The sequence below is a fragment of the Trichechus manatus genome, unplaced genomic scaffold, assembly GCF_000243295.1.
Source record: "Trichechus manatus latirostris isolate Lorelei unplaced genomic scaffold, TriManLat1.0 scaffold00160, whole genome shotgun sequence".
NCBI lineage: Eukaryota > Metazoa > Chordata > Mammalia > Sirenia > Trichechidae > Trichechus > Trichechus manatus.
Genome location: NW_004444096.1, coordinates 4766422 through 4779597, shown reverse-complemented (window position 1 = coordinate 4779597; position 13176 = coordinate 4766422). Strand labels below are relative to the sequence as shown.

Genomic DNA, 13176 nt, shown 5'->3' with positions numbered 1-13176 from the left:
CTTTCCAGAATTTTTATAAGAAAGTTAAGGCAGCTATATTCAATACTCCTAAAAACCTATCTTTGACTATTTTTTGAACTGTCTATAATTAATGTATCCGTGACCATGAACACACTTCCATTTAAAAAAAATAATTTATTTTTTATAGCCTAATATTTCCTTTGGTAATCAGCATACCATTTCAAACTGATAGTACTACTTGATATAAAACCTTTAAAAAAATCTCATTTATTTGTTCTCCACTGACTCAGAATTTGTGATAACTCAAAGTTTGCCTGTTTACAATTTATGAAAAAAAAGTACTTGGCAACTGAATGTATAAAACAAGATTGTGGAACAGGACCTTAATCCACTCAAAATTAAAAAATTTAAGATTTTCTGAACATAATCACTATTTACATATAAACAGACATGGCCGGTGTGACAGAATGTCTACTTCGGAATATTTTATTAGTAGTTAGTTAAGTTACATTATATACCTGACATTAAGGGACACCTGAATTAAAAATATATTCTATAATTCAGACTTTCTACTAATTCAGAAGGTTTAGTTCACCAATTTTTGTGAGATTTTACTGTGCTGATTCATGATACTGACTTTGCAAGGTTTATCCTTAGTAGAGCTATGCAATGGAAATTTCTAAAACAATGTTTTTCTTTCACTGAGGCTTTTTGAGTCTTCTGTCACATATATACATTGGTGTAGGTGTGTGTGTGTAATTATTTTCTATATCCCTTTCATCTCACTGTAATTTGCTTCTTCAGGTGAAACGGTAACACATGTTCTTTAAAAGAAAAAAAAATCTAGAAATTAAAGCAGAAATGGCAGGGCCTTACAGGATTACAATGCCAATAACTACTGATTCTCCAAATATGCAAATAAATCAACAGAACATGAATGATTTAGCCGACATGCACTGTCCCCAAGGTCAATAACTTACATTCTTCAGAAATACATTTTTTTTCGGTGGGAAGAGTTCTAGAGTGCCCCCTCCTCTCATTTCCTGATTTAGATACAGAAAATTCTGTCTTTTTTGTTTCTGCCCCTTTTCATAGTTGACTGCTGGTTTATGGAAGATGCAGTTCACCCTTTGCAATTTCCTTCAAAAATTTAAAAGTTGATTATGTGAATACTAAGCTTAATCTAGTCATTAAACTGGGAACCATGGCAAAATCAAACCAGACTGAGGATCTTACTGCTTTTAGCATCCTTACAAATTTCAAGTAACTCCATAGCTCTTGGTCAGAGCTCTTAACATTTCTTGCAGGAACATTTGCTTGATCTTTTCCTCTGTTTATAGTGGTTAGAGAGGCAGAATGACAGCCTATTTCTTTTCAGGAGGGTCTGCACACATTATTACTGCATTTCCCCACTATTTATACATTGACTATTTATATCAGAATGGATTAAGCAGGTACAGAAAAACCTTTGTCTCAAAATTAGTACTTTAGAACTAGACAATAATGTTTTGTTGCTAAAAGAACAGTGGAAAATAATCAAAGGACAGTAAGGGTCACCCAGTTCCCATCTCTGCTGTCTGCTGCCATGTGAGTGAATGGAGACTGATGTTCAGGCACTGAGCTAATCATCTCCCAGGCGGTGGCATTACCGCTGCATATGTGAGCAGCCACTATTTTAATACTGTAGTTACCACAATGTGCCACTGATAGAAGATTACTCTCTACAGGCAACTGCAATAAATTTTGGCTCTCAAAATATGTTCTCTCTAGTAGAGGAGGTTCCCACAGTAGAGTCATAGAAATCACGATCCTTTAAAGATGGAAAGGAAAACAAGTGCTGGGCTCCATTTACCGTTTTCATCATGACCACCGGCTTCTGGTGTGCCCTGCCTCTGGTCCTCTTCAGGTGCCTCAGGATAAATGACAGCAGTGTCTTGTTGTTGCAGGAACTCTTCAACGTTAGGGTCACGGTTTTGTTCATTTTCTGCATCTGAGTCACATTCATCATCTTTTACTAAAAGAAACGTAAACTTTATAAGACGTCATTTCACCACCGTTCATTACAAAGTTTTACTGAATAAGAAATTATCTTGAGAGAAGGCACGACTGTTCTTGAATTTTTAGGAAATATTTACTGAAAACTAAAAATGAAATTCACTCATTTTGTACTACAGGTAGTCCGACTTATATTTGAGTTTCGACAAACACCACTTACATCTGTTTTCTTATTGTTAGTAATATGTACTACATACAATGTTGCAGCATGTAATTCAATGTTTATATGTAATGTTTCCAAACCCCAAAGACAAATAAAAATGAGAATTATAAAGATACTGATAATAAAAGGCAATAATAATGAAAACTAAAAAAAAAGAGGTATTCGACTTACGTCAGAACTGACTTATGTGTTGGAACCTCCTCGTAAGTAGGGGACTACCTGTACTCTGTTAAGAAGTCCTTTTGCTTTACAAATTCAAAGTGTTAGAAATGTCTTGCAGGTCTAACAATATCCCTTTTAAGCTTTTGAGTTGTATTTCTATTCCGTTTATTAATAAACAAGCCATAGAGAAGGTAATATAGTTGACTGATTTCCTAATTTCTCAATCAATGATAAAGCAAAGGAGAAAAAAACAAAACACCAACAAAAAACCTTAGTTCTCAAAGATCATCTTCCTATCAACCTATCATATAATATGTATTTAAGGTTGTACTTTAAAGCTGAATCATTCTCATGCAAACAACTCTGAGAGTCAGTTCAGTTATGTGTTTTTAGGGAAATAGCTTTAATAATTACCTATAGCTGGAAAGATTTTCTGTAAAGTCAAAAGGTATCAAACTGATAAAAACTGATTCTTCCCTCCTCTAGTATCCACACACAAACAAGACTATACCCTCTGTTTCTGCCTCAATAAGTGTTTAACTATGGAGTTAAGGCCGAGGTATTTTTTCCTGAAAAACAGTCAGAAAGGCTTAGAGTAACAGAACGTGCTCCATTTGAGAGGGGAGCACACAGCACTGCCGAGCTCCTGATCCAGTATTACTGCACTGTGCTCTTCCTCCAGGTCCTCCAGCGGCTCCAGGGAGAGTGTCGACTTCATGCTGTGGTTAAGTGTAATGGCTCAGTATGGCTCGCAAGTGTCTCCTGGCTAACTGCTTTATAGAAGATATAACAGCAAGTGATTGCATGCAGTCAGGTCTAAATGTGTAAAACAGCAATGCTAGCAGTCTGAAACTGGGCCAAATTGAAAAGGCAAAATAAGCATCTTTTTGTTCAATAGTTCGTTAATAAAACAATCTTGCTAAGTCTCCTGTATGGTAGTAGTAGATGAGCTCCTCAGGGCGTCTGCTGTTTAAATCCTTAGAGCTAGTGACACAGTCACTGTGGCGACACTGATTACTATGACATCATTTTCTCCTTTTCAATACAGCCAATAATGAGTCGCTGTCATAGTGACCATGTGTGCCAGAGTAGAACTGTACTCCAAAGGGCTTTCAATGGCTGTGATCTTTCAGAAATATATCAGCCAGGCTTTTCTTCCCAGGAACCTCTAGGTGAATTCAAACCATCAACCTTTCAGTTAGTAGCCAAGCACTTAACCATTTGCGCCACCCACAGACTCCAAAACCAGTTGTTACTGAGTTGATTCTGACTCACGGTGACCCCAGCTGTGTCGGAGTAGAACTGTGCTCCATAGGGTTTTCTTTTTTTTTTGTCTATAAAGCTTCCATGACCTTGCCTTGGTCAAGTTGTGCTGGCTTCCCCAGTACTGCATACTGTCCTACTCTGCACCAAAGTTACCACTTCTCTTTCCGTTTGCACCACCCAGGAACTACAGGTACCAATTATTTAGCATCTGCTATATACAGGGTCACTATGAGTCAGAACTGACTCAACGGCAATGGGTTTGGTTTTTTGGTATATACTGAGAGGGAGACCCTGGGTGGCATAAACAGTTAATGTGCTCAGCTGCTAACAGAAAAGTTGGCAGTCTGAGTCCACTCAGAGGTGCCACAGAAGAAAGGTCTGGTGATCTAATTCTGAAAAATCAGCCACTGTAAACCCTATGGAACTTTTATTTTGTGGGCATTGATTGAGTTTATGTTAATGGTGATGGAATAATTTGGAAAAAATGATTGCATTACATGAAGAATGTAATCAGTGTTCCTGAATTCTATATGTAGAAATTGCTAAACTGGCAAATGTCTTATTGCATACATTTTCACCATAATTTAAAAAAAAACAAACCCTCTGGAATACACTTGTAGTCTGAAACACATGGAGTTGACCACGCATTGGAGTCAACACGACAGCAGCTGGCTTGGTTTTTGGTATACACTGAGAACTGTATTACTCTCATTTCAGGCCAGGAGTCACCACACTGGGGTTAGTGGATCCAGGGGTATGTAATGACTTTTTTTAAGAGGTAAGCTGGTACTGTTGGTTTTAAGAGAATTAATTTCCAGCTTCTCAACGTCCATGCTTACTCTTTATTCACATCTCAAAGGCGCTTCTCCCCTTTCCCCTCGTTTTTTTACTCTTTCTTAAAAAAAGAAAAAAGGGCATCCCTCCACCCAACCAGAACATTAATATGGTGCATTGTCTTGATGTGTGAAAACCTCCAGGGTGGACAGTAGAAAAACGCAAAATACTATTTGGGGAAAACCTTTATTGATCAATCAAAGCAACATCAATCTACTCCAGCCCTTGTGTTTTTTTCTGTTCATGAGGATTTCTATCAAGTGTGATGTACGGCAACTGAAACAGGGGAGCTTGGCTCTAGTTGAGATGCTATGAAATCAGCTGTGTAATAATGTGACCAGAGGGAGTGACGGTAATTTTTCTTTAATGCTGTCACTTGTTCCATCCCCTATTATTAAGAAAAAAAAAAAAAAAAAAACATTTCTTTTCAGAAGGCCTGGTGAGAGCAAAGCAGGACTGTCAACAGTCATTCCCAGGATCTGTCCTCAGCTGGGAAACAACCACCTCTAAACAGCCAGAGCAACACAAGTCAGTGAGTCTTGTCAATGCAACTGCAGTGTGTTCTGGTACTACATGTTTTTCAAGTTAATCCATGAATGAAATTTATATGTGATTTCTTATGTATTCCATATCGTTAGACGTGACAAGGTAGTTAAAACCTGTTTTTACCAAAGTATACAATAAAATATTTATTCAATTAGATAGTCTCCATCGTACAAAATGTTAATATTTTCTACATTCTAATAACAAAAAATAAAAATAAATATATGTATATATGTGTGTGTATACAGTATACGCTAGCTGCAGGAATAATAAATTTTGTAATAGCATATATTTTTCAAAACTCAATATTCTGTACTTTACACATGAATCTTGATTCTTTAATAAGTTATGAGTTTGCTGATATTTGTACTGGTTCTAAATGTACTCATCTGGAGACAAAGATTTTTATAACTTATAAAAATTACATTAGTTCTATATCATCTTAATCTTGACCTCTCTATTAGTTATCTATTTTTATAAGATCAGTTTATTTATAATTTAGGTATTCCTCATATAGTTCCTCAGAAATTTTATAAAATTCCTCAAAATGTGTACTGATACAATTATTTGAATGGAAAATGAAATTACAGTCTTTTCTGACAGAAAGAAATTCTGATTTGGCTAAGTGGTATGAAGTTATAAGTGCCTTTGCCAGTTAGGTTATTAGGTTGAAAATTTCCAGAAACTGAATGAAATAAATCTGTATCGGTAAGTTATTGATCACATATATTTACTGTATGTGGTAAGATAAAAGAATTTTTATAAAAAATATGTTGGCAAAAGGTAGTGAAATTCACAATATTTCAATTTCTCCAATCATTTCTGAATAAACAACAAGCCTCTAAGTGAGAAAAAACAATAACAAAACAAACAAAAATCCAGGTATAATTAGTCCGTTGATAAGTACTTGTCAAGTCTTTCCGGTATACTTCCCAGAAAATGAGGCAGTGAATAATTTTAATGGCTGGGAAACACATTCTTCTGCAAATTAGGTGGCTTTGAATTTCTTGCTTTCAACAAAAGTGAGGGAAGTTAGAGACCTCCTACTCTGTTCTTCTTCTTCAAGGTTGCTTTGGCTAAAAGGTGGAGACAACTCCAGTGTCCATCAACAGGACAGGTAACAAACTGTGGCACATACATAAAATATTACTCTGCCATAAAGAGAGATGAAGTCACGATACACGCCATAATACAGATGAATCTCGAAAACATTATGCTAAGGTAAAACTAGTTAATCACAGAAGGACAAGAATTACATGATTTCACTAACATGAAGTACCTAGAATAAGCAAAGGTATAGAGATTAGAGTTTAATGGCGGTTACCAGGGGCAAAAGGGAGGAATGGGGGGGGGCGGCGGGGAAAGGGGAGAATAATCACTGCTCAAGTAGCATAGAATTTTTGTTTACGGGGATGGAAAATCTGGCAACGGACACTGGTGGTGGTTGTACAACATGACTGATGTAACTGGTTTTACTGAATTGTACACGTGAAAAATGTTGAGCGGGCAAATGTTGTGTTCTTTATATTTTCACAACAATAAAAATTTTTTTTAAAGTGAAGGAGTAGTTAATTGAATTTTCAGATGACAGGACATTAAAAATATTTTTACTGATAAATCACCATTAGTTTTTGGCATATAACTTGAAAATATGCAAAGAACTGTGTAACTCAGCTGCAACAAAAGTTTTATTTCATCTTTTCATTTATTAGAATAAGGCATCTCAGTCCTTACGTCTATAAACAAAAAATAGGATTAGAATTAATGCTGAACACTTTTCATTCTAGAAATAAGTGAACTTAGACTACTGAAAAATGAAGTAATTTAAAAATAATTCTGCTTTTTAACCTCATGTCCAATAATATTTTATTCTTAATAATTATTTATTAAAAGGTATAATATATTTATGTTGTGATAAACTTTGTACTATAATAATTACAAATATAAATCAATCCACAAATTTTTAAATACTTAAGAGGTCTGTGGTTCCTGAAAATTAAGGAGAAATTTAAATCTCAATTTATATACATATTTTTGTTGCAAAGAAAGTATGAATTGATAAATACTCCCAAACAAGAAATACATATTAGCAGAAAATTCTGTTGGGTATGTGAAATGAAAATATGAGTTTAAGGAATAAACATTATGTTGTAACATTTCTGACTCAAAGAACAGTTTATTCATATTTTTAAAAAAATGAATGATAGTAGGTATTAAATGCCTATAGGTTTCACTGGATGCATATAAGAGAGTGATGTTAAAATATCAACTTTTTTAATATGCCAGAAACTAAATCCTTTGTAACTATTTACATTTAGAATGAAAAAATTTTAGATGTCCGTTAAAAAATCTGCGAAGCAACAAAGAGACCAGACTTACTGGTCTGACACAGACTAGAGAAACCCTGAGAGTATGGCCACTGAATACCCCTTTAACTCAGTACTGAAGTCATTCCCGAGGTTCACACTTCAGCCAAAGATTAGACAGGGCCATGAAATAAAATGAGACTAAACAGGCACACCAACCCTGGGGCAAGGACTAGAAGGCAGGAGGGGACAGGGAAGCTGCTAACGGGGAACCTAAGGTTGAGAAGGGGAGAGTGTTGACATGTCATGAGGTTGGCAACCAATGTCACAAAGCAATATGTGTATTAACTATTTAATGAGAAACTAATTTGCTCTGTAAACCTTCATCTAAAGTACAATTAAAAAATTTGTGAGGCAGGATGTAATCAGTTTATATCAGGGCTTCAAACCAGTTCATTCCAGTTCGAACCCCTGCTGGGAATTTGCACTTCCACTCGAGATATACTGAACCAGAATCTACAGTCTAACAAGATCCCCAGGTGATTCTTATGTATAACTTCCTGGGAACTTGTTAGAAATGCAAATTCTCAGCAGGGAACTTGTTAGAAATGCAAATCCTCAGCAGGGGTTTGAACTGTAAGGAAAGGTAGGAAGCCCTGGTTTACATACTATAAAATTTGATAACAGTGCCTCTTTAGGATTGTTATAAGGATTACATTAACATAATAATGTGCTGAGTACTGTCCCTGGCATGCAGTGCTATGTAACTGTTAGTTATTTTCGTTAAAGCAGTCCTGCAAGGTGAACGTTATAATTTCCCAATTACAATTTTTTGCAATAAAAAAAATTAGGGCCAGAAATTTTAGCTAACTCTTCCAAGACCACACAGTAAAAAGTACTACTACTGGAGCAGACTATTTGTTATCAGGTGTCTGATATCAAATCCTTTGCTCTATTTGCTAAACTCTGGTCTTGGGAACCCATATTTACCAAGCCCAATTTCCAGCTTAGACAAGAAATTCTGAAGTTTTACTCATAAAATTTAAAGTGTTGGGAAGTGCACGTCCACGAAAAGCTCAATTATAAAGAAAATCCTCAGGTCTTGAGACTGCTAAACTGATGCATTTAAATCCGAGAGATGAGCACACACACAGAAACATATAAGGATACCATGAAATGACTCAGGTGATTGTTAAAAAGTACAGAATTACAGAACTATAATCACAAATCAGAGAGAACAAGGACAGAAAGACAACCTTTAATAGAAAACTAAATTTTTTGTTTAGCCATCATTTTTTTTTTCCACTCAGAATAAAGTATCCTCAGGTTTCCTCCTATCTTTATCCATTTTTAAACTTTGTAACAGTACTAGCTATAGAAACAAAAAAGAGATGCTCAGAAGGAACAAAGGCTGTTTTGGGTGAATTTTTCACTCTCTGAATACTAAGCTCAGATTACAGTTCTCTTGACAACTTCATGAATTGCAAAAGGAAGTCAGCTATAGAAAGGATCTGACAAAGTTCTAAACTAATGATGGCAACCTTTGTATGATGTTTTCGTTTACTTTGTCAGCCCATTATTCCCTAGAAGTCAAGGAAACAACAAAAGCAAAGGAAAAACATAATTTTAAAGTTTAACTGCTCAAAATTCCCCAACTTCCAATCTCCATCCTTCTTTCCCTAAAGCCATACTCATCAGGGCTTCACTCCGAACTCTCCATGTTCCAAGAAGAGAGCGCAGAAGGGGTCACCTTGGAGCTGGGGAGGGGAAGGGATCTCATCTGTTAAAGCAGTTCTGGTCAGTACAAGGTACTTTACCTGCCAGACGCGATTTTTTTTTTTTTTTTTTTTAAGGAATGTATGTACTACTCAGTACTTCAACCTGACATAATCTATTTCTGTAGTGAAGAGCAAACTGTGAGGTAAAATACAGTAAACCTGGAACCATGAAGGGCTTTTTTGATAGTGTTTGCCTAGGAGGTCGAACGATCTTCTGTAATTCTGGTAATATATTTATAAATCATCAAAATTTAACATTAGGTAGAAGAGTAATAAACAGGATTCTTTCCTGTTCATTTACACTACAGTTTTACTAACAACAAATATCTAGTTTAAATATCTTATATAATCTGTAGGCTAGCATGACAAATATTTGATAATAAGCATACCTGAATACTTTATTCATGCAAATTACACACAATCAAGTTAAAGGCAGAACATAAAAACTTAGTCTGTAGATTCCATAAATTACCATATACTCCATTATTATTTAATTAATGTGGAATGCATCTTTAATAACAGCATGAAGATTCACTTTGTTTTATGGAAGTAACTGACAATCATGGGTGTCCTAATGTTTATAGTATACGTGTACATCTATTTTTGACACTTATCACTGTGAACCACACTCATCTTACATACTGAAAAATAATTTGGAGGCTCTAGAGACTATTCCTAAAATGCAAAGTAAAGGAAAAAATAATCTATAAACATTAAATCAAAGAAGAGAGAGAAAAAAGAAAATTTAATTAAAACCGTATGACAGAAATATTTATTTTATGATTGAATATTCAAAATACAATCATAGTACTTTCAAGTACAGCATTTTGAGGAAATTTTTTCATAATCTGGTATTCATTATAAAGTGTACCTTCTAAGTTCTAGCTGACTTTGGGAACCATTAAAAGTGTCTGGTACTATCGCATGTAAGATCTGGATTTAAGTTTTTCACTTACTCTTTGGCTTCTTAAATCTGATCTGAATCCATTACAGAAGAATAGCCTTAAGTCTCAGGGAGTATGTACTTTTAGTCACCTAGAAGCAAATTTCCTTGTTTACTACAATTTGACTTCATTTTGGTCTTTTTCAATCAGAGACATTACAAGTAAAGTTTCTGAGTCTCTTATTCACTGTGACATATTCACTTACTTATCAATATTCATGATTCTCATTGGATTTATAGATAACCTATGATATTTGCTTATTCTCTCTTCTGATTTCTGTCCTGTGGACAATTACCTGGTAACTAATAATGAAACTCAAAATGATTAGATCTGCATTTCTATAACTTTGGTTAAAGATTTTATAGAAGATTAAATCATCATTCAAGCACTTTTTAAAAATTATCCTGACAGAATGAAAATCTGCTGTACTATGAATCTGTAAATTTATACTGTAAAGAATATAAACTTCTGACTAACTTTTAATACAGTGCCCCATATGCCTGGGTACTTAAATATTTAAGAAGGCCGAGATAAAAGAGGAGGAAATAGACTAAATTGACTCACAATGTAAAACCCAGTGACACAAAAGACGTCTCCTTATTCAAAGACGATAGTAAGAAAGAAAGCGGCAAGAGTACCTACCTGTACATCTAGCTTCATCTGCCTGAGCTTCAGGCCCCAGGATTTCTTGTCTTTCCTTTCCTGCTGAAAGACAGATTCCAAAGAACAAGGGATTAAAATAAATCTATGTGTCGCAAACATTTTAACTATTAGAATTCTGAAAAGGAAACTTTCGGTATAGATGATATTTCATTTGGATTTTCCCTCTCTTACCAATATGGTAATGTGTCCTTGAAAGTAAAACTTTAAAATGAAATTCAGCAGTTTTACCGCAGTCACCAACATATCTTAAGAGAAGGGAAATTACTACAGATTTATATACAATTTTGGAATTACATGTGTCCTGGGATTTTATTTTTTAGGAGAGGAGCTCTACCTACAGTTAACAGATTCTTTCATTTCCATTTCTTCCCCTAAACACACATTTCTATGTTCTAGGCACTGAGCTAGATGCTTTATAAACTTATTTCCTTTAGTCTTCATTACAATCTATTTTGTAAGTTAAAAAAACAAACGAGACAAAACTTGAGCCTTGGAGAGGTTATGTAACTTGTCCAAGGTCATACAGCTATCAGGTGATAGGGGTGGCTCTGCTTTCCACTATACCCTTGCCTGTCTAACTAGAGTACCAGAAAACTGGAAGGAAGATCGGACCGAATTTCACTGTGCCCAGAATGAACACCTAAGGCACTATACATTTGCTTTCATGCTATTCATTATTCTTTCATGCTATTCATTATTCTAACTATTGATAGATACTACAGGTACTGATATACCATTTTAGATGTCTATTCTTTGCCCCTGCTGCCTCTATGTATATAATGGGTTAATTGTAGTATTTCATACAGAACAGTGCAGTCCCTGGGTCATAAAAAGGGTTAATATGCCTGGCTGCTAACTGAAAGGTTAGAGGTTGGAGTCTACCCAGAGATGTCTCAGAGAAAGACCTGGCAATCTACTTCCAAAAAAAAACAAAAAAAAAAAATCAGTCATTGAAAACCCTATGGAACACAGTTCTACTCTAACACATGTGGGGCTGCCTAGACAGTAACGTTTTTTTTTCTTTTTAAAATATACAGAATAGGTGCAGAGTAAATACTCTATATACTAAGTAAATATATATGTTTTGGCAAGCAGAAAAGTATCCTTTATATATTCCGGTACATTTTCTTATAATAGTAGTTTATTAAGAACCTGTGCATACATGAAAGACATTAAGGAATTAAAACAGCTTCTCTTTTCCAACTAGTAAAGAATAGATATCATAATTATAATCAGAATACTTATAAAGTCATACTAACACACAGTGTAGTTATCTGCAAGCCCAATCAAATCCCATTAAATATGTCAGTCAAAAATCTTGATTTAGGCTTCTCCTAAGTTTGTTTGTTGAATTGAAAACCAGAGCACTAACCAAGTGAAGTCTCTGCATTGAGTTAAAGTATGTATTTCTGCAAGTTTCTTGGATTATCAAGTGGATTTATTCAGCAGATCTTCTTTGCTCATTAATTTTTATATTAGTACTTAAGGATTATCACTGTAAGAAAAACAGTTAAAATACACACACATCTTTACAGATCAACAAACAACACTGCTGAAGTAGATGATGACGAGACTAACATCTACTGAGGACCCCTCAGACGTGCCATCAGCGAGATGACAACTGAAAAATCCCTACTACAGAGTGTACGGTACTGCCAGATAAACACCAGTGTTGGCCAAGTATCTATAAATCTCTAACAGCCTTTGTGTTCATTGTTTTTCCTCTCTCCAATGCATCTACTTACACTAAAATAAAAAATCAGTGTGCCAATTAGGTAATTATATGATGGTAATATAATTACTTATTATTGTTTATCTATGTCCTTTATTTCTCCTCAAGGGAAAGTCAAAGCAGCCACAGATACTCCTTGCTAAGATGGAAGATGATACTGATATTAAAGGTTAAAACTTTGGACATTATTAACTTCTCTGCTTGTAGTTATTATAATACTTAATTGACAAACTATGTGCAATTCAATTAAGCAAATGACTGATATATTCATTTCTTCATTCCTTCATCACTGCTTAGGATAAAGTCTAGGCTCCTTAGATGAGTGTATGCTTCCGAATCTGGTCCCCGACTTATCTCCCACAACTTAAACACTGGAAGTCTCGATTCTTTCCCTCATTATTGGGGTCACAATTTTAGTTGAACAACTGAAACCATATTGCCTAAGGAAAACAGGACTATACTAATGCTGTAATGTGAACACAGTGTCACTGCAAGAAGTACTGCCCAGGAATAGGTTCCTTTCTGCTTCATCCCTGAATTACATGAGGAATAGTGCCCAGGAATAGGTTCCTTTCTGCTTCATCCCTGAACTACATGAGGGAATAGTGCCCAGGAATAGGCTCTTTTCTGCTTCATCCCTGAATTACATGACGGAATAGTGCCCAGGAATAGGCTCCTTTCTGCTTCATCCCTGAACTACATGAGGGAATAGTGCCCAGGAATAGGTTCCTTTCTGCTTCATCCCTGAACTACATGAGGGAATAGTGCC

General features: G+C 35.3%; 1 protein-coding gene across 3 annotated transcripts in view; it reads right to left on the bottom strand.

Moving 5' to 3' along the window:
• Positions 1 to 13176, bottom strand: part of ZEB1 (zinc finger E-box binding homeobox 1) — a 213161-nt gene that overhangs the window by 22171 nt on the left and 177814 nt on the right. For 2 of the 3 annotated variants that reach the window (XM_023740605.1, XM_004386257.3), the window contains 2 exons: positions 10655 to 10717; positions 1814 to 1975 (listed from right to left, as the gene is read on the bottom strand). In XM_023740605.1, coding sequence (XP_023596373.1) covers positions 1814 to 1975; positions 10655 to 10717 — 225 coding nt within the window. The remainder of the gene's footprint in view (positions 1 to 1813; positions 1976 to 10654; positions 10718 to 13176) is intronic. The other variant, XM_023740606.1, reaches the window with a different exon arrangement.